This window comes from Apodemus sylvaticus, chromosome 12, assembly GCF_947179515.1.
Source record: "Apodemus sylvaticus chromosome 12, mApoSyl1.1, whole genome shotgun sequence".
NCBI lineage: Eukaryota > Metazoa > Chordata > Mammalia > Rodentia > Muridae > Apodemus > Apodemus sylvaticus.
This window is the reverse complement of record NC_067483.1, coordinates 34,802,880-34,827,634: the sequence shown is the minus strand read 5'-3', so window position 1 is coordinate 34,827,634 and position 24,755 is coordinate 34,802,880. Positions and strand designations below refer to the sequence as shown.

General features: G+C 40.6%; 1 protein-coding gene and 1 non-coding gene across 2 annotated transcripts in view; both read right to left on the bottom strand.

Moving 5' to 3' along the window:
* Positions 1 to 4,413: 4,413 nt before the first annotated feature.
* Positions 4,414 to 24,755, bottom strand: part of Ubxn4 (UBX domain protein 4) — a 39,559-nt gene continuing 19,217 nt past the window's right edge. Inside the window, exons 8-13 of the mRNA XM_052200176.1 lie at positions 24,465 to 24,629; positions 21,174 to 21,298; positions 18,042 to 18,144; positions 9,398 to 9,529; positions 7,306 to 7,508; positions 4,414 to 5,198 (exon numbers count right to left, since the gene is read on the bottom strand). Of these exons, the coding sequence (XP_052056136.1) occupies positions 5,060 to 5,198; positions 7,306 to 7,508; positions 9,398 to 9,529; positions 18,042 to 18,144; positions 21,174 to 21,298; positions 24,465 to 24,629 (867 nt within the window). The 3' untranslated portion in view covers positions 4,414 to 5,059. The remainder of the gene's footprint in view (positions 5,199 to 7,305; positions 7,509 to 9,397; positions 9,530 to 18,041; positions 18,145 to 21,173; positions 21,299 to 24,464; positions 24,630 to 24,755) is intronic.
* Positions 22,228 to 22,334, bottom strand: LOC127698004 (U6 spliceosomal RNA). Its single transcript, XR_007980648.1, has one exon. It is a non-coding gene; the product is annotated as a U6 spliceosomal RNA (small nuclear RNA).

Sequence of the window (24,755 nt, the reverse complement as noted above, 5' to 3'; positions counted from 1 at the left end):
GAGAGATGGCTCAGCCATTTACGAGCACTGACTACTTTTCCAGAGGTCCTGAGTTCAATTCCTAGCAACCACATGGTGGCTCACAACCATCTGTAATGGGATCTGATGCCTTCTTCTGGGGTGTCTGAAGACAGTGACAGTGTACTTACATATAAATCTTTAAAAAAAAAGGTTCTTAAAAAATCTAAGCCTACTGCCATGATATTACGTGCCTGTCTGTAATCCTAGCACTCAGGAGGTAGAGGCAGGAGGCTTTCCAGTTTGAGGCCAGCTTGGATCACACATCAGGAGATCCTGCCAGGGGAAGACGGGGCAGTAGAGCCAGGGGCATAGCACCATGGCAAAACACTTGCTTATCAGATTCAAAGGTCCAATTCCTAGCCCCTTACCCCACAGTTTTTGGCTAATTTAAAAAGATTATTACATGGCTAGAGAGATGGTTCAGCCATTAAGAGCAACTGCTACTCTCCTAGAGTACCTGAGTTTTCATTCCCAGTCCCAACATGGCAGCTCATAACCGTTGCTAACTCCAGTTCCAGGGGATCCAATGCCCTCTTCTGGCTTCCTTGGAAACAAGGCATGTATGTGATACAGGGACATACATGTTGGGAAAATACCCATGCATATAAAATATTAAAAATTTAAAAACAAGTAAGAGTGATTCTGTTTGAAGTTTGTTTTTTATAAGCATTCCTAACCTAAAGTATATCCATAGAAATTTCTATTCAGGGAGCTGAAGGCATGGCTCAGCAGTTAAGAGCACAAACCAAGAGGACTTGGGTTTGATTCTCAGCATCCATACAGCAGCTAATAACTGTCTAGAACTACAGTTCTGGGGATCCAATGCCCTCTTGTGGCTTCTGTGGCACTGTGTGCATGTGATACATACAGGTAAAACACCTATACATAGACACTATCTTCTAAAAAATAGTCCTTATCCAAAGGTTCTGCGACTAGCTTGGCAGTCAGGGACTTTGGTGAACACACATTTTTTTCCTGCTGATAGAACAGGCTGCCAAATGGTTTGGGATTTGAATCTTTTGAAAGGGGCATAACTTTTTACCCATGGCTGACACTAGAACTCCATGTAGATCAAGGTAACCTAGAACTTGGGGTTATCCTTTAGCCTCTGCTTGAGACTTCAGTGGTTATAGACATGTACTACCATAGGTCAAATGTGGGTGCTTCTAAATCTGAGATGACCAAGTGCTATCAACTGGAGCTAGAGAGATGGCTCGGCAGCTAAGAACGTGGCTAGTCTTGCAGAGTTTCCAGGTTCAGGCCCTAGCACCAATAACGAATGGCCTACAGCTACCCCTAATGCCAGTTCCAAGGGACACCTCTGCTGGCCTCTGCAAGCATCAGGTAGCAAATACTATGTTCGCATACATTCAAGCAAAATATTCATACACATGAAGTAAAAACATTTTTTTTAAAAAAAGTAAACTGTATTAGAGTTTAAATATAGGTCTAGATTTCCAGGACACATGAGGCTACCCAGAAAAAAACCATTTCAATCGCCCCTCCCTCAAATAAAAATGTTAGGATATAAAAAGTTAGGATTTGAAATGGGAACGATGACTGTGACTCTTTCCCTAGAAACCTAGGGACTCAAAACCCAGAGGCTAAAAAGAAACACACTAATAACTCTGCCCACGTTAAAAACAAAATAAAGAGGGCTCTTGAGCCTGCTCGGTGGCTCTCAACCCTGACAACCTGAATTTGTGGCCAGGACACATATAGTGGAGGAAGTGATCTCCACAAATTGTCCTCTGACCTCCATGCTCATTCCTGCTCCCCACCTCCCTCCTCCCCTCCCGCCCTTTCTCCCTAACTATAATGAAAAACAATTTTTAGGAGGCTGGAAAAATGGCCGAGTACTTAATGTTTCATCACTCTTGCAGGACCTGACTTTAGTTCAGTTCCCAGCCTGTAACCTCAGCTCCAGGGGTTCTAATGCTCTTCCTGTTTTTGTGTGCACCCACCAACATACACATAATAAAAGCAATCTTTACAAATAAAAAGATTAAAGGACAAAATAGTCACAGCATATGTTAGTAGAGTTGATTTTCTTATATGCACAGAGTTTTTACAAATCAGTAGGAAAAATACAAAAGTCAAACTGGAAGACAGTTTCAAAGTCAGTCGGCTTGACTGGGAATATTGACCGCTGTCTCAGTTGTAGGCAAGCCTTTAACCCAGCACTCAGGAGACAGACAGGAACCCTGTGAGTTCACAGACAGCATGGATTATACATTGAGTCTGTGGTGAGAGCTTGTCTCAATACAACAGAACAAAACAACAACAAAAAATCAAATCAACACCAACCCAAAGTTCATGTTCACTCACACAAGCACATCTACAATGTGGACAGAGAGGGAGGATGGCAGATAGCACGGGGTGGGGGTGGGGGGCCCGGCGCGCGCATCTCACACCCTGATGAGGAGTATGCCAATTCATGCAACTTTTCAAAGAGCTGATCTGGCATCTTCCATGATCCAAACCACAGATATCCTCTAAGGTTAACAAAGCATGTCCACTTTCAGTCAGAATAACTCTCCCCTCTAGGATGCTCATCTCGGCAACAGAAAAACCAAACAAGCAATTTTGTTTTGTTTTTGAGATAAGGTCTCACTGTGTAGTTTGAGTCAGCCTGGAACTATGTAGACCAGGCTAACCTCAAACAGAGATCCTATTACCTCTGCCTGTAGAATGCTGGGATCAAACGCTTGTGCCACCACACCTGGGCTAACCGGATAATTTTGAAAAACCACAGAATATAACCGATCAGTTGGGTCCTTATGTCCACCGAACTGATACGGAAGTAAGAATGAGACAGCTAGCTGTGTGGGCAGGCCAAGGTCTTTGAGACTTGACCAAGGAAAGAGCAAATGCCGGGTACTACATACAATAGGATCCCATTTATTTAAAAATAAATTTTACATATTTGCTTATATGCATAAAATTTTTCTGAAAATTACATTAGAAATTATTACTAGAGATTACCTCTGGGTAATGGTATTGGGGTAAGATGCTAGGACAGAGACACCATTTTCTTATATTTTGGAGCTTTTTCAACCATGTGTACTTTTTAAGAGATCATATTGAAGAGGAATCCTCTTACACATGAACTATGGACATTTTAAGACTTGTATTTGATTTTTCAAGACAAACTGACTTGAGGTACTTAATGTTTCTCCAGGATTCATACCATTTGACAAGTATTTTTTAAAAGTCATATATTGCCTCGTTATTGCAGAGACAGATCTCATTCAGCCTAGGCTGGATTTGAACCTGTACCTGAGGATAATCTTGAACTTTTGATTCCCCTGCTCTACCTCCCAAGTACCTGGATACAGGGATGAGATGCCTCACCCAGCTCGCTGCCTGTTTAGATGACTGGATCTTAGATGAAATGGTTACTAGAAAGTTTTTTAAAACTTGCATTTTTGTCCTTACTTTTTACCTTGTAGCTCCGGCTGGCCTGAACTTGCTATGCAGACAAGACTGGCTCTTAAACTCCTGCATCTGATTCCCAGGTGCTGGGATTTTAAGTGTGAGCCACCATGCTTGGCAAAAACTTCTCTTTAACTAGTGTAACTAATGTGGTCAATGCAGAAGAGTGCAAGAATTTAAGAGTGCAAGAGAACTCCAAGGACATCCATCATCAGCGTGTTGTTCCCTTACACACACAAGTGCACTGTCCTCCACACAGTTTATTTACACAGCTGAACTCACCCTGTGCCTGCAGCTGTGCCTCCTGCCTTCCTTCTGCCAACATGGAAGGCATTCAGTAAACATGGCAAGTATGGATTCGTATATACCATTTCTCAACAGAAATTACATCCACAGAAGGCATTTAGTTGTTCCCAATTTTTAAGTTAACTAATATTAGACCTATTCATAGCTAAATGTCTGCAATGAGGATCATTATTTAGAAAAAGCTAGTGTGTGACAATAGGAAACATTTAAAGTTCCTGGGCATGTTTTCACAAAGGCTCTGCTCCTCCAGCACTTCAGCTGCCACACTGCTTCCTGCCATCACTACCAGCGTACACACTTACTACTCCACAGGGGAGGAGAGCTCTTCCTCCTGTATCACAAGCCAAATTCTCTGACAAATGGTCAAGATGACTTTCCATTCTAAGAACAGAACAGCAGCAAAACATATCCCACGTTTCAAACACCACTACTTGCGGTGGAAGTATTAAGTCTGAGAATGTCTTCCAAACTTAGGACTAATGGGGCGAAGTGTCTGCTCTCTCCCTAGTCCTACCCACTGGCCTTTGGAAGTGTGACTGCTGATGTGAGAGTCCAGTACAAATATGAGCGGGCAAGCTAAGCTACAGACTGGCCGTTCTCTTCTGTCTGCATTGAGGAGAACAGATTTTAAGACAAATACATCAGTAACGTAGGATACAGAGTCTCTACATTTTATTTTTAAATAAACGTAGTCAGTTATTTTGCTGACATCTTCAGGACAGCACTGGGAGGAAAAGTCAGGCAAAAGTGACTTCGATACAGCCCTGTACAACAAAAAGATGCTTACAGCAAAAATAAGATCATTCTAGTTTTTTGAAAACTGTTTTTATTTAATATTTAAGTAAGATCAAAAACTACAAGATTTTTTTTTTTGAGGCTGATGAGTGCAAAGAGAAACGCTAAACATCAGTTATCACCTGATTAGCTCGCTGTCGTGCTCGGGGCTCAGACTACTCAGTGACGTATTAATTACTGTGTGTGGCTTGAGAATCTTGCAGCAAAAAGTATCCTAAATGAAACATTGGGCTCGAGGGCTGTGGAGTCTGAGTGGAACTGGCGGTGGCAGGGCAGCCTTGGGATCCTTTTAGGCTGAGCAGCTGGTTAGCCTATACAAGGACCTAGCATCCAGCTACCTCATGTTCTGACTTTTTCAGGTTAAACAACTTAACTCAAAACCTCTTAGCAGAAAATAAAGACTATACATGGTCTGAAACATAAAGCAGACCCACTTCTCCAGCAGCAGTCTAGTTGAGTGGAGTCCTAAGGAAACGGTGGTGACGGTACACCGCTTGCTACACTACATCTGCTGCGTGGAGTTTCCATTCCAGGTGTTGTTCTCGTCCTCGCCATCATCTTGAGTCCTCAGTCTGTATATTTTCCCTTCCTTTTTAAAGTCTTCCCCTCGCTTTTCCAGCACTCTTTTTCGGACTGGTTCCCTGAAATGAAAGAGAGAAGAAGAAAAAAGGTGACATAAAAGACAAACACAAAGCTGTTTATCATGTCTCCTCTGATTTAGGATGGGTGACTATATTTTATTTTTAGCTTTTAATAATGAAATCTGTAGGAGATATCTGTACCTCTGCTGCAATAATCAGTTTTATTAGTCTTTTTTGGTTTTTCCAGGTTTTTTGAGTCAGGGTTTCTCTGTGTAGCCCTGGCTGTCCTGAAACTTACTCTGTAGACCAGGCTGGCCTCGAACTCAGAAATCCGCCTGCCTCTCTCTGCCTCCCAAGTGCTGGGATTCCAGGTGTATTAGTCTTCAATAATTTAATCTCCTCAGTTATATAAGTCAAATTAGCCAAATCATATTGTCCATTTTTCAGATGACTTATTAAACCCTAGAAGAACATGATCATTTGCTAACTGCTCCTTTTAAAAAAACAACCTCATACAAGCTGACACACATTCTAGATATAATTTACAGAGCGACCTAGAAGCTAAACAAAGCTCCAGTTGTACCTTAACTGAGAGAAATGGCCAGTCAGTCATTTGCAATCCTTTCAAAACCTTTACCAATGACTTATAACCAAGAATAAACAGGACTTCCTTATTTGACAGCAGGAAAGAGTCTATGTTTAGAACATCTTATGAACAACAAGAAATGGAGAAGCATGGGACATCAAACCTACCCTCTCAGTTCCAGCCTGCCCTCTCCTCCGTCTGAGATAACAGTTCACATGGCACCCTAGTCTACACTACAGTAATTACAGAATCAAATATTTCTAACTGCTCTTTAGCGAGACTAAGGTATTGATCTTGGTATCTAACAGTCAAGACAGAGACCATATGAGCCGATTGCTGATTCATATATATCAATCATATATATCAATGTAGTAGTTTGCATATGCTTGGCTCATGGGAAGTGGCGCTATTTGGAGGTGTGGCCTTGTTGAAGGAAATTCATCACCCTGGGTGTGGGCTCTGAGGGCCTATGTTCAAGCTTCATCTAGTATGGCAGAGAGCCTCCTCCTGAGGAAGTCCCAGGCCTCTCCTGACTGATCAAGATGTAGAGCTTTTGGCTTTTCCAGGACCATGCCTGCCTGGCGCTGCCATGCTTCCTGCTATGATGATACTGGACTGAACCTCTGAACCTGTAAGCCAGCCCCAATTAAAGGCTGTCCCTTCTAAGAGTTGCCTTGGCCATGGTGTCTCCCCACAGCAATGAAACCTTAACTAAAACAACCACAAAGAATCAGAGAAATACAGGAGTAGGTATCTCCAGACAGCAGAGTGACAGCTCTGAGAGATGACACATTTGCTACAATGTCTAAATATCTGCTCTTTAGCAGGGCCGGAGAGAAGTGAGTGTAGCAGCCAACAACTATTATCCTAGCCCTTGGAGAGAAGAGGCAGGAAGTTCAAGGTCATAAACAGAGCTAGCCTGAGAACCCCCTGCAAGACAAAAGCTAACAGAGTACATGTAACAAGAATAAATAATATTTGTTAGACGGTGGTATAACCTCCTTCTGGATAATACTCCCTGTTAACCTGTTTTGAATATGCTATTGGAGTATGGACTAAAGCTATCATTGCTGTCCACAGAACTAAATCTTTGATCTGTGATAAAAGTCAGGGCTTTGGCTAAAGAATTAAAAGTAGGTCTGAAAGCATTCTCTTTTTTTCGTGTTTTGCATTTTCCTTTTGGCTCAGGGTTTCACTATATAGCCTAGAATAGACTCAACTAATTATCTTCTTTATCCCCATCCAGGCTAAACTCATGATATCATATCCATCTCCCTCCCATCCCCAACCCCAGTGTGGTGGCACAAGTCTTTAATCCAGCACTTGGGAAGCAAAGGCAGAAGGATCTCTCTAAGTTTGAGGCCAGCCAGGGTAACACTGGGACCCCATCTCAAAAACAACAAAAATCATGGCACTATGTACTTGGGGGGGGGGGAGACTGTACTGGTAATTATGGAATAAAGAGTGTTCAGTGAATGGGGAAAAAGAGGCAAAGTTGCTTTACTAGCACCAAGGATTGAGGGAAGCACTGTACGTGACCTGTGCATTGTACCAACAGAGAAGACAAGAACATATATATACCTTTTCTCTGACTTGTTGGATGACGCAGAGTTTGAAGGCTCTGGGGATGTGGCTCTTGCTGAAGTCTGTGCAGGAGGAGGATTACTAAATAAAAAATTGCTAATTAGTCTCCATATGGCCAGGAATGGATAAAGCACCGTCCCCAGTAATGTCCAAATGTCTCCATTAGAAGAGTGGACAATGGATGTGGCCGGCCGGCCTGCCTAGAAAAAAAAAGATAAAAAAAATAAACAAAGAAGTAATAATTATATTAGTACAGCGGAATCACATTTGGGTCTTAGATACTCCTTTTATCTGGAAATCTAAGGAAGTAAAAATGACCATCTTTTCCTTCTCTCCATGTGCCCACGAACTCACGGGGACTCCTAGAGCTGTTTTTACTGTTTATTTACTTTTATTGAGGCAGCGTCTCACTACTCAGCTCTGGCCATCCTGAAACTCACTCTGTAGACCAAGCTGCCCTGGAACTCACAAATATCTGTACATCTGCCTGCCTCTGCCTCCCAAGCACGCTCAGCTGTTTCTCCTTTTAAACAAATAATTTTATGTGTATGTGTGTACATGACTGTATGCATCACACTCATCACCTGGAACTGGAACTCCAGACAGCTGTGAGCCACCATGTTGGGACTAGGAACTAAAGCTGGGTCCTCTGCAAAAGCAGCAAGTGCTCTTAACTGATGAGCCAGCTATCCAGCACCTCACCACACCTGGCTGAATCAACTTTAAAACTTTAGTCTCCTTCTATGTGTATTAATGTTTTTGCCTGGATGTTATGTATGTGTACTAAGTGTGTGCTTGGGGCCCAGGCAGATCCTAAGAGGACATCAAATCCCCCGGAACTGGACAGTTGTGAGTTGCTATGTGTGTGCTGGGAACTGAACCTGTATCCTCTAAGAGAGCAGCACACTCTAATCGTCAAGCCATTCTGTAACTCTGAACCAGCTGGTTTTGTTTAAAAGAATTATTTATTTTTTGTATGAGTACAGCTCTCTTCAGGCACACAAAAAGAGGGCATCAGATCCGATTACAGATGGTTTACTATTTCTTGAAAGCAGCTGGTTCAGGGCTGGAGAGATGGCTCAGCAGTTAAGAGCACTGACTGCGGCCGGGCAGTGGTGGGGCACGCCTGTAATCCCAGCACTTGGGAGGATTTCTGAGTTTGAGGCCAGCCTGGTCTACGGAGTGAGTTCCAGGACAGCCAGGGCTACACAGAGAAACTGTGTCTCGAAAAACCAAAAAAAAAAAAAAAAAAAAAAAAAAAGGACCACTGACTGCTCTTCCAGAGGTCCTGAGTTCAATTCTCAGCAACCACATGGTGGCTCACTACCATCTATAATGGGGTCTAATGCCCCCTTCTGGTGTTTCTGAACACAGCTATAGTATACTCATATAAAAAAAAGAGAGAGAAGTATATACTCTGGTAATAAAATCTGGTAAACACCATGACATCCTAATTGCTGGGCTGTTTGCAGTGTGGTGGCAGCTCTAGGTTAGAGCAGGGAAAATTATAGTAGCCAGGACATGAAAACCCAGCTGACCCTTCAGGTAAACCTTGGCAGCATCTTAGCTTGCTGAGTCTCTTTTCTCCAGAGGAGATGAAAGTGTTATATTTACTGGGTGTGGCAGCATGCATGCCTTTAGTCTCAGAACTTGGGAGGTAGAGGCAGGCAGATCTCTTTAAGTTCAAGGTCAGTCTAGTCTACATAGTGAGCTTTCTTGGACACTTGCTTTCAAAAAAAAGCAAGCTATACTTAAAGAAATAAATGTTATTTTTATATTTTTATATATATTTGCAATGTGGTAGACAGTATAGTCATAGGCTAAGAGTTTACAGATGAAACAACTCAATATTTGTTTTCTTCTGTTAATTTTTTTGCAGATAAAACAGTTGAAATTTCAAAGCCTCACAAAACATTAGCACTATAAATTTATAAAGCGCAGAATGAATAAATGTACTATAAATTGATCTAGTTTTGACTACTTTGTTATTTTAATTACACATAGCCTTTTTCTTCTTCAAAGTCTAAGAAGTGTGCAAGAATAGGGCAGACAGAAACCCCCAGAGCAGAACCCAGAACAGTATGCATACTGGCAGCAGCACCACAGAGGCGCTGGGGGCGAGCTCCAGATCCAGCAGCTTCCTCTTATAGTCTTCCCTGGTGAACTCTCTTCTGGGAAACATGGTGGCTAGTGAAAAATTACCATAGGTGTTGCCAACAGTCTGAAACAGAGCAGTGAATTGTAAACCTTACAAAGTTGTCTTTAAGAAATAAGGCACTACCAAGATGCATTGTTTTAGACTCTAAAATGATTGTTACAATTAAAATTATCTTAATTTACAAAATTCAATTAGATATTTAAAATCACTTAGAAAAACCGTGTTTCAAAAAGTAGTTGAGAAATACCAAATTGAAATGGTAAAAAAAAAAAACAAAACTTCTAGCATCTAAAAAAATGACTACTGCCTTGCTTTATAACTGCTGCAAGTAAGGAAGGGCTATGTGGGCAGCGTGTTTTCTCTGCGGGCCAGCCAGCTAGGGAGAGAATTGACCTTTCAATTTATCCTCTGATCCTCACACACGTGCTGTGGACTGCATACTGCTCTCCCATTCCCACACAAAATAAGATACTGTAAAGACTTTTAAAAAGGCACTGGTCATATTAAAGCTCCTCTATGCTGCGACTGGATCTTGTATTTATTAAAGAACAGTGAAAGATCTATAATCTACAGTTTAAATCCCCCACCCCCATTCCTCCTCCTCCTCTTTTTTTTTTTTTTTTTTTTTTTTTGAGAGACAGGGTACAGACCAGGCTGGCTTTAGATTCACTTGCCTCTGCCTCACAAGTGCTAGGACTTAAAAAAAAAAATTGTTTCAGAACAACAACAAACCCCAAATGTGATAGAGACATAAGTACCTAAAAGTAGTAGATGATCCTGTTCTATTCTCAGTGGTCAAAACAACAGTTATTCATCATGATGAGTAGACAGAGAAAATGTGGTATATATACTAATAAAGTTTTATTCAACTGAATAAAAGAAATTATTTCATTTATAGGAAAGTAGATGGAACTGGAGAGCATACAGAGCAAAGCAAGTCAGGCAACTACTACAGTTTTCTTGTATGTGTACCTGGATACTGATATACTTATGAGTGTATACAGTGATCTATATACACAAAGCATTTATGACAAAGTATACGGGTACTACTAAGGGAAAGAAAGACAAGCAGAATTCAGGGGAGAGGAAGGGTGACAGAGTAAAGGGTTAGTAAATGTGAATATGAAAAAGTTATGTAAGATACTGTGTCATAATTAAGCCTGATGACTCGAGTTTGATTCTGGAACGCACTGTGAAAGGAGAATCAACCCCTGAAAGTTGTTTTGAAAACACATGTGCACACTCACACTCAAACATCAGTCATAAAGTCATAAATAAAAATAAAACAGAAAAAATGGTATCCATAAAATATGTTAATATGGGGTTTGCCTACATATTAAGGGAATTAATGGTTATTATAATTTTTTTAATTAGATATATTCTTTATTTACATTTCAAATGATTTCCCCTTTCCTGATCCCCATCCCTCCAAAGCCCCATAAGCCATCTCCGAGCTTCCTCCTGTTCCCCAATCAATCCCCTCACGCTTCCCTGTCCTGGTACCCCTATACCTGCAGCATCGAGCCTTCCCAGGACCAAGGGCCTCTCGGCTCTTTGATGTCCAATAAGGCCATCTTCTGCTGCCTATGCATCTGGAGCCATGGGTAACTCCATGTGTACTACCTGGATGATGTTTTTGTCCCTGGGAGCTCTGGGAGTACTGGGTGACTCATATCATTGTTCCTCCTATGGCGCTGCAAACCCCTTCAGCTCCTTGGGTCCTCTCTCTAACTCCCCCATTGGGGACCCTGTGCTCAGTTCAATGGTTGGCTGAGAGTGTCCCCCCTCTGTATTTGTCATGCACTAGCAGAGCCTCCCAGGTGACACCTATATATGGCTCCAGTCAGCAAGTATTTGTGTCTGGATTTTGTAATTGTATATGGGATGGATCACTAGGTGGAGTAGTCTCTGGATGGTCTTTCCCTCAGACTTTGCTCCACCCTTTGTCTCTGTATCTCCTCCTTGTGGGTATTTTGTTCCCCATTCTAAGAAGGACCAGAGGATCCATACTTTGTTCTTCCTTCTTCTTGGGCATCATTGGATATGTGAATTGTGTCTTGTGTATGCCAAGCTTCTGGGCTAATATCCATTTATCAGTGAGTGCATACCATTTGTGTTCTTTTGTGATTGGGTTACCTCACTTAGGATATTTTCCAGTTCCACCCATTTGCCTAAGAATTTCATGAATTCATTGTTTTTAATAGCTGAGTAGTATTCCATTGTGTAAATATACCACATTTTCTGTATCCATTCCTCTGTTGAGGGACATCTGGGTTCTTTCCAGCTTTTGGCTATTATAAATAGGGCTGCTATGAACATAGTGGAGCATGTGTCATGTGTCCTTATTACATGCTGGGGAATCCTACAGAATGTTACATTCTGTAGCTGCCTGCAGCTACTGCAAACCGGGTTCCTGGAACAGAAACTGAGGGATGGATCAGGGAAACGGTGAAAAGGAGGAGGCCAGGACTATAGTTTACTGATCGAGGCCCCAACTTTAATAGTGGTCAGACCATTTAACAGTTTGGGCAAGCCCCTCCCCCCCAGACTCCAGGCTGGGTTCCGGGGAAAGTTGTCTGGTGGTCCTTGGCTCCACTGCTCAGGCAAGTGACCCACCAGGACACATGAACATTTCTTTAGGTGTGTCTCAGCCATTCGATATTCCTTAGGTGAAAATTCTTTGTTTAGCTCTGTATCCCACTTTTTAATAGAGTTATTTGGCTCTCTGGAGTATAACTTCTTGAGTTCTTTGCATATATGGGATATTAGCCCTCTGTCGGATGTAGGTAAAGATCTTTTCCCAATTTGTTGGTTGCCGTTCTGTCCTATTGACCAATACCATGAAGTTTTTAACACTATTGCTCTGTAGTACTGACTGAGGTCCAGGATACTGATTCCCGCAGAAGTTTTTTACTGTTGAGAATAGTTTTAGCTATCCTGGGTTTTTTGTTATTCTAGATGAATTTGAGAATTGCTCTTTCTAACTCTATGAAGAATTGAGTTGGGATTTTGATGGGGATTGCACTGACTCTGTAGATTGCTTTTGGCAAGATGGCCATTTTTACTATATTAATCCTGCCAATCCATGAGCATGGAAATCTTTCTATCATCTGAGGTCTTCTTCAATTTCTTTCTTCAGAGACTTGAAGTTCTTGTCATACAGATCTTTCACTTGTTTGCTTAGAGTTACACCAAGATACTTAATATTGTTTGTTACTATTGTGAAGGGTGTCGTTTCCCTAATTTCTCAGTCTGTTTATCTTTTGAGTATAGGAAGTCTACTGATTTGTTTGAGTTAATTTTATATCCGGCCACTTTGCTGAAGTTGTTTATCAGCTGTAGGAGTTCTCTGGTTTTTTTTTTTTTTTTTTTTTTTTTTTTTTTTTGGTGTGTGTGTGTGTGTCACTTAAGTATACTCTCATATTATCTGCAAATAGTGATAATTTGACTTCTTCCTTTCCAATTTGTATCCCTTTGACCTCCTTTTGTTGTCTAATTGTTCTAGCTAGAACTTTAAGTACTTTTAATATGAAATGATGCTGTATTTTGTCAAATGCCGTTTCAGCATCTAATGAAATGACCATGTGGTTTTTTTTCTTTGAGTTTGTTTATATAGTGAATTATATTGATGGATTTCCATATATTCAACCATCCCTGCATCTTTGGGATGAAGCCTACTTGATCATGGTGAATGATTATTTTGATGTGTTCTTGGATTCGGTTGGCAAGAATTTTATTGAGTATTTTTGCATCGATATTCATAAGGGAAATTGGTCTGACATTCTCTTTCTTTGTTGGATCTTTGTGTGGTTTTGGTATAAGATCCATCTTTGTTGGATCTTTCTGTGGCTTCAAAAAACAAGTTGGAAAAAAATGAAAAAAAAGACAAATAAACATGGAGTAAAAAAAAAAAACAAGTTGGGTAGTATTCCTCTGTTTCTATTTTGTGGAATGGTTTTGGTGTTAGGTCTTCTTTGAAGGTCTGATAGAATTCTGCACTAAAACCATCTGGTCCTGTGCTTTTTTTGCTTGGGAGACTTTCAATGACCGCTTCTATTTTTTTTAGGGATTATGGGACTGTTTAGGTGGTCTATCTGATCCTAATTTAACTTTGGTATTTGGTATCTGTCTAGGAAATTGTCCATTTCATCCAGATTTTCCAGTTGTGTTGAGTATAGGCTTTGTAATAGGACCTAATGATTTTTTGTGTTTCCTCAGATTCGGTTGTTATTATCTCCCTTTTCATTTCTGATTTTGTTAATTTGGATACTGTCTCTGTGCCCTCTGGTTAGTTCTTTTGATTTTCTCAAAGAACCAGCTCCTGGTTTTGTTGATTCTTTGTATAGTTCTTTCTGTTTCTACTTGGTTGATTTCAGCCCTGAGTTTGATGATTTCCTGCATTCTACTCCTCTTGGGTGTATTAGCTCCTTTCTGTTCTAAAGCTTTCAGGTGTGCTGTTAAGCTGCTAGTGTATGCTCTCTCAAGCTGCTGCTGCTGCTGCTTCTTCTTTTTTTTTTTTAAAGATTTATTTAGCCGGGCAGTGGTGGCACACGCCTATAATCCCAGCACTTGGGAGGCAGAGGCGGGTGGATTTCTGAGTTCGAGGCTAGCCTGGTTTACAGAGTGAGTTCCAGGATAAGCAGGGCTACACAGAGAAACCCTGTCTCGAAAAACAAAACAAAACAAAAAAAAAAAGATTTATTTATTGTTATATGTAAGTACACTGTAGCTATCTTCAGACACTCCAGAAGAGGGCGTCAGATCTTGATAGGGATGGCTGTGAGCCACCATGTGGTTGCTGGGATTTGAACTAGAGACCTTTGGAAGAGCAGTCAGTGCTCTTAACTGCTGAGCTATCTCACCAGTCCCTCCAGCTTCTTTTTGGAGGTATTCAGAGCTATGAGTTTTCCTTTTAGCACTGCTTTGTGTCCCATAAATTTGAGTATGTTGTGCCTTCATTTTCATTAATTTCTAAAAAGTCTTTGATTTCTTTCCTTATTTCTTCCTTGACCAATGTATCATTTGAGTAGAGCATTGTTCAGTTTCCATGTGTATGTGGGCTTTCTGTTGTTTTTGTTGCTATTGAAGACCACCCTTACTCCATAGTGATCTGATAGGAGGCATGGGATTATTTCGATCTTCTTGTATCTGTAGAGGTCTGATTTGTGACCAATTATATGGTCAATTTTGGAGACGGTACCATGAGGTGCTGAGAAGGTATATTCTTTTGATTTAGGATGAAATGTTCTATAGATATCTATTAAAATCTATTTGGTCCAAAACTTCAGTTAGTTTCACTGTGTCTCTGTTTAGTTTGTGTTTCCCTGATTGGTCCATTGAGGAGAGAGGGGTGTTGAAGTCACACACAATTATTGTATGAGGTGCAATGTATGCTTTAAGCTTTAGTAAATTTTTTTTCTTACGAATGAGGGTGCCCTTTTAATTGGAGCATAGCTGTTCAGAATTGAGAGCTCTGTTTGGTAGACTTTTCCTTTGATGAGTATAAAGTGTCCTTCCGTGTCTTTTTTGATGACTTTTGGTTGAAAGTCTATTTTATTGGATATTAGAATGGCTACGCCAGCTTGTTTCCTAGGACCATTTGCTTGGAAAATTGTTTTCCGGCCTTTTACTCTGAGGTAGTGTTTGTCTTTGACATGGAGATGCGTTTCCCGAATGCAGCAAAATGTTGGGTCCTGTTTACGTATCCAGTCTGTTAGTCTATGTCTTTTATTGGGGAATTGAGTCCATTGATGTTAAGAGATATTAAGGAATAGTGACTGTTGATTCCTTTTTTTTTTAAAGATGTATTTATTTATTATATGTAAGTACTATAGCTGTCTTTGGACACTCCAGAAGAGGGCATCATGAGCCACCATGTGGTTGTTGGGATTTGAACTCAGGACCTCAGGAAGAGCAGTCAGTGTTCTTAACTGCTGAGCCATCTCTCCAGCCCCTGTTGTATCCTGTTATTTGTGATGTAATTTTTATGTTTGTGTGGTTATCTTCTTTTGTGTATATTGAAAGAAGATTAATTTCTTGCTTTTTCTAGTGTGTAGTTTCCCTCCTTTTGTTGGTGCTTTCCATTCATTATCCTTTGAAGGGCTGGATTTGTGGAAAGATATTGTGTAAATTTGTGTTTGTCATGAATACCTTGGTTTCTCCTTCTATGGTACTTGAGAGATTTGCTGGGTATAGCAGCCTGGGTTGGCATTTGTGTTCCCTTAGTGTCTATATGACATCTACTTTTGGCTTTCATAGTCTCTGGTGAGAAATCTGGTGTAATTCGGATAGGTCTGCCTTTATATGTTATTTGACCTTTTTCCCTTACTGCCTTTAATATTCTTTCTTTTTTTAGTGCATTTGGTGTTTTAATTATTATGTGATGAGAGGAATTTCTTTTCTGGTCAAATCTATTTGGAGCTCTGTAGGCTTCTTTTATGTTCTTGGGCATCTCTTTAGGTTAGGGAAGTTTTCTTCTGTAATTTTGTTGATGACATTTACTGGCCCTTTAAGTTGGAAATCTTCTCTCTCTTCTGTAATTCTTAGGTTTGGTCTTCTCATTTTGTCCTGGATTTCTTGGATGTTTTGGGTCAGGAAATTTTTGCATTTTCTTTGAATGTTGTGTCAATGCTTTCTATGGTATCTTCTGCATCTGATATTCTCTCTTCTATCTCTTATATTCTGTTGTTGATGCTTGCAACATGACTCCTGACTTCTTCCCTAGGTTTTCTATGTCCAGAGTTGTTCCCTTTGTGATTTCTTTATTGTTTTTACTCCCATTTTTAGATCCTGGATGGTTTTGTTCAATTCCTTCACCTGTTTTGCTGTGTTTTCCCTTAGTTCTTCAAGGGCTTCTCCCTGTTTACTTGTGTTCTCCTGTATTTCTTTAAGGGAGTTATTTATATCCTTTTTGAAGCCCTCCATCAGTATCATGAGCTGTGATTTTAAATCTAAATCTTGCTTTTCTGGTGTGTTGGGGTATCCAGGACTTGCTGTTGTGGGTGAATTGGGTTCGGATGGTTCCATGTTGCCTTGATTTCTGTTGGTATCATTCCTGCATTTGCCTTTTGGCATCTGGCTATCTATGGTGTTAGTTGTTCCTACTGTCTCTGGCTGGTGTTTGTCCCTCTTGTGTGCCTGCAAGCCTGTCTCTGCACCCCTGGGTGACTGGCTCTCCCCTGTCACAGAGTCCTGTGGCACTGCCCAGGTCCTGGGTGTAGGTGGGGCCCTAGTGTACCAAGTCTCAAGTAATCTTACACTCAGGTGTTCCCTGCGTTCCTGGCTGCAACAGCCCGCTCAGTCACAGGAGTGAAGATGGTGGCCTCACCTCTAACCGTGGGACTCCCTGAAGAGCAGATGTCCCCTGGAAGGATAGGTGCACAGACTGCTGTGCCCAGCTTCTGGATGCAGGTGGGGCCCTGGCAGACTGAGTCCCAAGTGATCTTACACTTGGGTGTTTCCTGAGATCCTGGCTGTAACAGCCCGCTCAGTTGCAGGAGTGAAGATCAGTTATTATCATTTTTAAAAGTATTTGAATACATGTCAATGTGTAGACTGAACTATTCCAGATTTTTATTAAGAAATACTGGCAACAATTCTTGTTTGTGTTGGTGAGTCACTAGGCTAAGTTTTCCAAATGCTAGAAAAGACCCCAGCTACAGCTAAACTTAAAGGTACAGCTGCCACTTTGTTGCTTGTTTTATAGTAGTGTGTGGGAGGCTGGGGGTGCACACTGTGGCACATATGTGGGGGTCAGAGGGCCCTGGGACCTAACTAAAGTTGTTAGGCTTGGTAGCAGCACTTTTAAGTGCTGAGCCATCCAGCTGGCCCACAGCAGAGCTCTGTTCCCACACAGTCCCCCATGTACTTGCAGTGGCTGTAGTAAAGCAAGCCTGTGGGGTCTCAAGACAACAAAGCATCGAAGCAATCATCTGAGGCGGGTGCTGCAATTCTTGAGGCATGCTCCCTTGTGACTCAACATGATGGAAAGACTATTCTGAGGAGTAGTTTATGAAAAGGTCTAAACCCACTATCCCAACTCTCTAATTTTAACCTTGAAGTTATGAGAAAAATTCTGGTACACACAAAGAGCTTAGATCTTAAAGGAGGATCTACACCCGGGATCCATTTGAGTCAGGACTAAAAGGAAAAAAAAGTATTGGAAACTACTCCTCTCTTACTTCCTATGTTCTCAAATTTCATGACACTCCGATTTTTGAGTAAGCCCATACTTTTGAAGTAAATTCCTAATCTTCTGCCTTAACCAATAGAAAAATAATCAACTTTCAGAAAACAAAGAGAAACCTTTCCTTTCTAGGACAGACACATTCTCAGATCTGACATCTAGGAGACCACTTGCTTTTCATTTCTTTTGCTAAGCATGATAGTAGAATTTTGCTGAGCCAGCTGTATACTGTGATCATGTATAATACAAGCCAGAAATCCCTCTATCTCAGGGCTGTCTCCTGTTATTCTTCTGGAGCTAAATTAAAATTTATCTACATCCGTCAAGTTCTGCTTTGAAACTTTTCCTATAAGGTTTTACCAACCCACACAACTATCTTTATAAACTTACCTGTGCAGCAAACTGCCTTGCTTCTTCTAAAGGAGCATCAGAAGGAAATTGGTTTGTAAAGGAAGAACCATCAGGCAGCCGGAACTGAATTCTTGCAATGGTGCTACGAAAAAAGAGAAAAGTCAGGATGAAGTCAGTTTCTTCACCTACAGAGTCTCAAACAGTATCATCAACTCTCAGACAGAAGGCTGGTGAGATAGCTCTGTGGGTCAGGAATCATTCCCAAGCATGATCATGAGTCTGATCCCCACAATGGAGGGAGGAAACGGACTCACCCAGCTTGTCATCTGATCTCCCTCCACACATGTACCATGGTGTGCTTTCCCATCCCCTAAGTAGTTTTCTTCCTTCCCTTCTTCCTTCCTTTCTAAAATTCAGTTATGAGTGAAAATGTACTTTTTTAGGCAGGAAAGATGGCTCAACATGCAAGCCCGTTAACCTGTAATCATATCACTTGAGAGGCTAAAACAGGAAGATCACAAGTTAGAGGCAAGCCTGGGCTACATATTCAATGAAACCTTATCTCAAAACAAAACAAGGGCCTGGTGAGATGACCTAAGCTCAGTCAAGAGCTTATCTCCATGGAGGAAGGAGAAAACTAATTTTTGAAAGTTGTTGTTTTCAGGAATTATCATAGATCCCATGATAAGCATGCAACCTCCATCCCAGGCCCAAAATGAATGTTAAAAAAAAGCTGCTTAAAAAAAAAAAAGTTGGGCTGGAGAGATGGCTCAGCGGTTAAGAGCACTGACTGCTCTTCCGAAGGTCCTGAGTTCAAATCCCAGCAACCACATGATGGCTCACAACCATCCCTATTGAGATCTGATGCCCTCTTCTGGTGCGGCTGAAGATTGCTACGGTGTACTTACATATAACAATAAGTAAATCTTAAAAATCTACAAAAACAAAATAATAAACAGAACCATGATCACACTAATAGTAGAATACTTCATCACTTCCCCAAATCACCCTGAGCCCATTGGTAATCATTCCCATTTCTCTCTCAGGCCCTAGCAACTATGCACTGATTTGCCTAGTTAGGACCGTTCATCTAAAAGAACTGTGTTATATGTGATCTTCCATATAGCATTATGTTTTCAAAATTCATCCAAAATCAAGAATCAAAGTTCTTGATTCAGTCTTGGAGGTAGCTTATACCTCTAATCCCAGCACTCAGGAGACAGAGGCAGGTAGATCTCTGAGGCTAGCCTGGTCTACAGAGCGAGTACTAGGACAGCCACGGCTACACAGAGAAACCCTGTCTTGAAAAAAGAAAACCAAACCAAACTAAAAGTTCTTGATTCTTTTATTGTTGAATCTGTTATTGTTTTTAAAACTGAATTATGCTAGGGAGTATGAAATGCAGTTTGGTTTTGTGAGATAGTTTTACTATGTACAGACTGGTCTGGAGATTGATAAATAACCCAAGCAGCCCTTAGACTTGCTGTTTCTTGATTAAGATTCCCACGGGTTAGACGTATAGGCATAGTCCTAACATCTGGCTTATTTATTGGTCATTTTCTTTAGAAAATCAGATCTTTAGAGAAATAATGATTCCAATCCATTCCCCATATATGAGATGGGTTATCTTTTCATTGTTGAACTATACAAATGATTTTCATAGCCCAGGTACAAATTCCTTATCAAATATATATTTTCTAGTATTTTCTCCAATTCCTTATGAAGTTCAGGATTAAAAATTCTGTAAAAATCAGGAACAGAGAGATGGCACAGCAGTTAAGAGAACCCATTGCTCTTTAAAAAAAAAAGATTTATTTATTTATTTTAGTAAGTACACTGTAGCCGTCTTCAGACACTCTAGAAGAGGGCATCAGATCTTATTATGGATGGCTGTGCTCTTAACCACTGAGCCATCTCTCCAGCCTCAACCTATTGCTCTTGCAGAGGACATGAGTTTGGTTCCCAGCTGCCAGGGTTGTGAGTTGCCTTAACTGTAGCATCAAGGCATCTAATCAACATCATTTTTCTGGACTTTCTGGAAGTTCCCTTGGAGATTTAAAAACAAAAACGAAACAAAACCTTTTGTATCTGTGGAGAGGACATGCAAACACATTTGCGCATGCACCTATGCAGAGGCCGGAAGAAGGCAAGGGATCTCCTTCTGTCACTTTCAACTTATTCCTTTGAACCTGGGATCTCTACTGTCTCAGCTAGGCTACAAGTCAGCAAGCATTAGCAATACAGTCTCTAGTTCTTTGAGCTGGGTTACAGACATTTGGTAGATTCTTGGCTTGTTACATGGGTGCTGGGATCTAAATTTCAGTCCTTATCATGATTGCACAGTGAACATTCATAATTAAAAATCTATTTTTCTAGCTCCTACTATGAACATCTTAATAAGACTTCTGAGGAATGATCAGAGCATATCTTTATTTTTTACTGTGTCAGATATACTTTTATTAAAATTTTGTTGTAAATATTTGTTGCATTTTCTAAGAAACTTTATTTTTAAGATGTATACTCTATTTTTATTTAGGTATACATGTCTGTGTGAATGCATGCCTATAGTAGGTCTAGGTGCCCTTGGAAGCCATAAGGTGGTTTAAGATCCTCTGGAGCAAAAAGTTATGGGTGGCTTTAAGCTACCTGATGCAGGTGAAAGGGACTGAACTCATGTCCCCTGCAGGAGCAGCAAGTGTTTCCAACCTCTGAGCCATTTCTTTAGCCTTTCTGAGAAATCAGAATTTTAAAAAAGTAATTTTTTGAGACAAGGTCTCATCATGTAGCCCTGGAACTCACTAAGTAGGTCAAGTTAGCCTCCAACTCACAGAGACCTGCCTGCCTCCCAAGTGTTGGTATTAAGTTATACTTCCATCATACCCAGACATAATATTTATTTGATCATGAAAGTTAGCAATTGTCCAATATTAAAAAATTCCTAAAGATAAGCCAGGAGCTGGGTTTGGTGGTACAAGTCTTTAAACCCAGCAGTTTGGAGGCAGAAGCAGATGGATCTCTATGCGTTGAAGGCCAGCCTTGTCTACACAATGAGTTTCAGGTTAGCTAGGGCAACACAGGGAGATTCTACCTCAAAATAAATAATAGGAATAAATACTAACCAGCCCCAGATGCATAGCCATTTCAGGGTTTAGTTTACAAAGCCAGAAGTACCTTCTGTCTCGTGTTGAGGACTCCCTCTTGACTTCCGCTCCTGTCTGTTTGGTCAGCAAGGCAGCAGCTTTGGCAGCCTCTGCTTCCTTTGTCTTTGCAAAACGAGCAGCTCTTTCTGCACGATCCTTTGAAATAAAATACCATTAGACACATTACTTCTCACTGTCAGAACACAAGGAATAATGAACATAAATACACAAAATTCTTTAAGTTCACATGCAAACATTGCACATTTAGGATCTGAGGGGATTTTTTTTGTTTGTTTTTTATTCGATATAATTTTTTATTTACATTTCAAATGCTTTCCCTTTTCTAGCCCCCACTCCCTGAAAGTCCCGTAAGCCCCCTTCTCTTCCCCTGTCCTCCCACCCACCCCTTCACACTTCCCCGTTCTGGTTTTGCCGAATACTGCTTCACTGAGTCTTTCCAGAACAAGAGGCCACTCCTCCTTTCTTCTTGTACCTCATTTGATGTGTGGATTATGTTTTGGGTATTCCAGTTTTCTAGGTTAATATCCACTTATTAGTGAGTGCATACAATGATTCATCTTTTGAGTCTGGGTTACCTCACTTAGTATGATGTTCTCTAGCTCCATCCATTTGCCTAAGAATTTCATGAATTCATTGTTTCTAATGGCTGAATAGTATTCCATTGTGTAGATATACCACATTTTTTGCATCCACTCTTCTGTTGAGGGATACCTGGGTTCTTTCCAGCATCTGGCAATTATAAATAGGGCTGCTATGAACATAGTAGAACATGTATCCTTATTACATGGTGGGGAATCCTCTGGGTATATGCCCAGGAGTGGTATAGCAGGATCTTCTGCAAGTGAGGTTCCCAGTTTTCGGAGGAACCGCCAGACTGCTTTCCAGAGTGGTTGTACCAATTTGCAACCCCACCAGCAGCGGAGGAGTGTTCCTCTTTCTCCACACCCTCTTCAACACCTGCTGTCTCCTGAATTTTTAATCTTAGCCATTCTGACTGGTGTAAGATGAAATCTCAGGGTTGTTTTGATTTGCATTTCCCTAATGACTAATGAAGTTGAGCATTTAAAAATATGGAACGCTTCACGAATTTGCGTGTCATCCTTGCGCAGGGGCCATGCTAATCTTCTCTGTATTGTTCCAATTTTAGTATATGTGCTGCCGAAGCGAGCACCGGAGGGTTTTTTTTGTTTGTTTTCTTCATTTAAGCAACTGTGAAGAATTCTAGTTACTACTAAACAAAAGAGGTGAGTTGGCTCCACAGCTGGGGAACAAAGTCTGGCACAAAGCTGATGTTTAATGAGTGTTTGCTGAACAATATTCGGGCAGGAATACTTTTCATATGTATACAATAGCTTAATTTATTTTTTTTAAAAAATTATTTTATATATGTGAGTACACTGTTGCTGTCCTAAGACACACCAGAAGTGGGCATTGGATTCCATTACAGATGGATGTGAGCCACTTTGTGGTTGCTGGAAATTGAACTCAGGACCTCTGGAAGAGCAGTCAGTGATGGTACTGAGCCATCTCTCCAGCCTCCACAATAGCTTAATTTAAAAAGAAACTCCTAGCTAGAGAAATGGCTCAGTGGTTAAGAGCACTGACTGTTCTTCCAGAAGATGTGGGTTCCCAGCATCCACATGCAACTAACAGACTCTGTAGCTCTAGTCTCAGAGGACTGAACATCTTCTTCTAGCCTCTGCAAGCACTGCATGCATGCAGGGTATATACACATACCTAGGCCAAACATTTATATACATAAAACATAATTAAAAAAAATCACTGGCTATAAAAACATACTAAGCCTTGAGTTGTGCCTATATCTTTTGAAAGTCTCTATCTCAAAAAGAATGCTTTTATGGAGACTGCAGAGTAACAAATTTTTAAGTTTGTTTCCAGGAAAAAATATTGGGGGACATTTTCACTATGTGGTCTGACTGTCCTTTTGTAGACCAGGCTGACTTTGAACTCACAGAGCTCTATCTACATGCCTTCTAAGTGCTCGGATTAAAAGCATGCATGACTATGCCCAACTACAGAATCTTTTAATGCTGCACTTTCTTAGAAAATTCTTTTGTTTTATTTTTGGAGACAGGGTTTCTCTGGGTAGTGGTGGTTATCCTGGAATTCACTGTGTATAGACCAGCCTGGCCTCCAACTCACAAAGATCTGCCCACTGCGATGGAATTAAATGACACCTCTTATGCCCAGCTTAAAAAATTCACATGCCTTTAATACTCTAATACTCTCTGATTTTGAGGCCAGCATGGTCTACATATCAAGATCCATGGCTAGGGTTATTCTGTGAGACTGTGTCTCAAAAAAAAAAAAAAAATAACAAGAAGAAAATAACTTTAAAAGAAATGGCTCCGTAGGTGCTGCTCTTCCAAAGGAACTGAGTTCAGTTCCTAACACACATATCAAGAAGCTCACAACCATCTGTAACTTCAGTTCCACATGATTTGATACCTCTTGTCTCTGAAGATACCTATACACACACCTATATATAATCTCTCTCTCTCTCTCTCTCTCTCTCTCTCTCTCTCTCTCTCTCTCTCTCTCTCACACACACACACACACACACACACAAGTTTTTTGAGGGGGGCAGAGGTAGAGAGAGGGTTCAGTGACTTAGAGCACCTGTCACTCTTGTGATCTGGGTTCAATTTCTAGCAATGACATGGTAACTTAAAACCATCCATAAAATCTAGTCCCAGAGGATCCAAGGTTCTCTTCTGGTCTCTGAGGGCAACAGGCACACACAACCTACATTCATGAAATCAAAATACTAACACATGTGAAATAAATAAATAGTAAAATACTAACACATGTGAAATAAATAAATAGTAGGAAAAAAAATTTTTTTCTGTTTTTTGATTTACTCTGTGTTGCCCTGTCTTGGAACTCACTGTATAGACCAGGCTGTTCCTCAGAAATCTATCTGACTCTACCTCCTGAGTGCTACCACTGCCTGGCAAGAAAGTATTTTAAAAACCATTTTTTGAGGGTTATCCATGTGGGAGGAAAACAAGAAAAAAATTAAAATGATTATCTGTTAATTTTTCTTAACTATTTAAATTCAATATAATTTCTTTTAAAAAGGAAGTTCAGATTGATACTCTCTTTGTATTAAAATGTGCACCATTTGGTAATGAGTGAAAAGTCATTCTGTGTGAAGAAACAGATTCACAGATGCCATGCAGTCAAGCTTTTAAATCAAACTTCTACCACGTCAGCACTCAGCTAAGAGAATGCAGCTAAGCAGGGTGCACGAGGGAGAAGGGGACACAGCCAGGCTCACCAGTGCGATCTGCTGCTTGATGCGCTCTCGAGCTGCTCTGTCCTCTGCCTTTTCTCTGCTTCTTTCTTCTAACATTCTTTTCGTTAATTCTTCTTCTTGTTTTCTTTTATAATCCAACATTTCCTTTCCAGTTTTTCTCCTTTCAATTTCCTTCTTAATCTCTCTCTGAATAAAAAAAACTTTTATGAATCAAAGGAAAGATTTATAAACCAAAAACATAATCTCACCTTCTGTCCCAGATAATACTTTGATGTAATAAAGGCTGATTATAGAATGCAGTTAAAAATACAA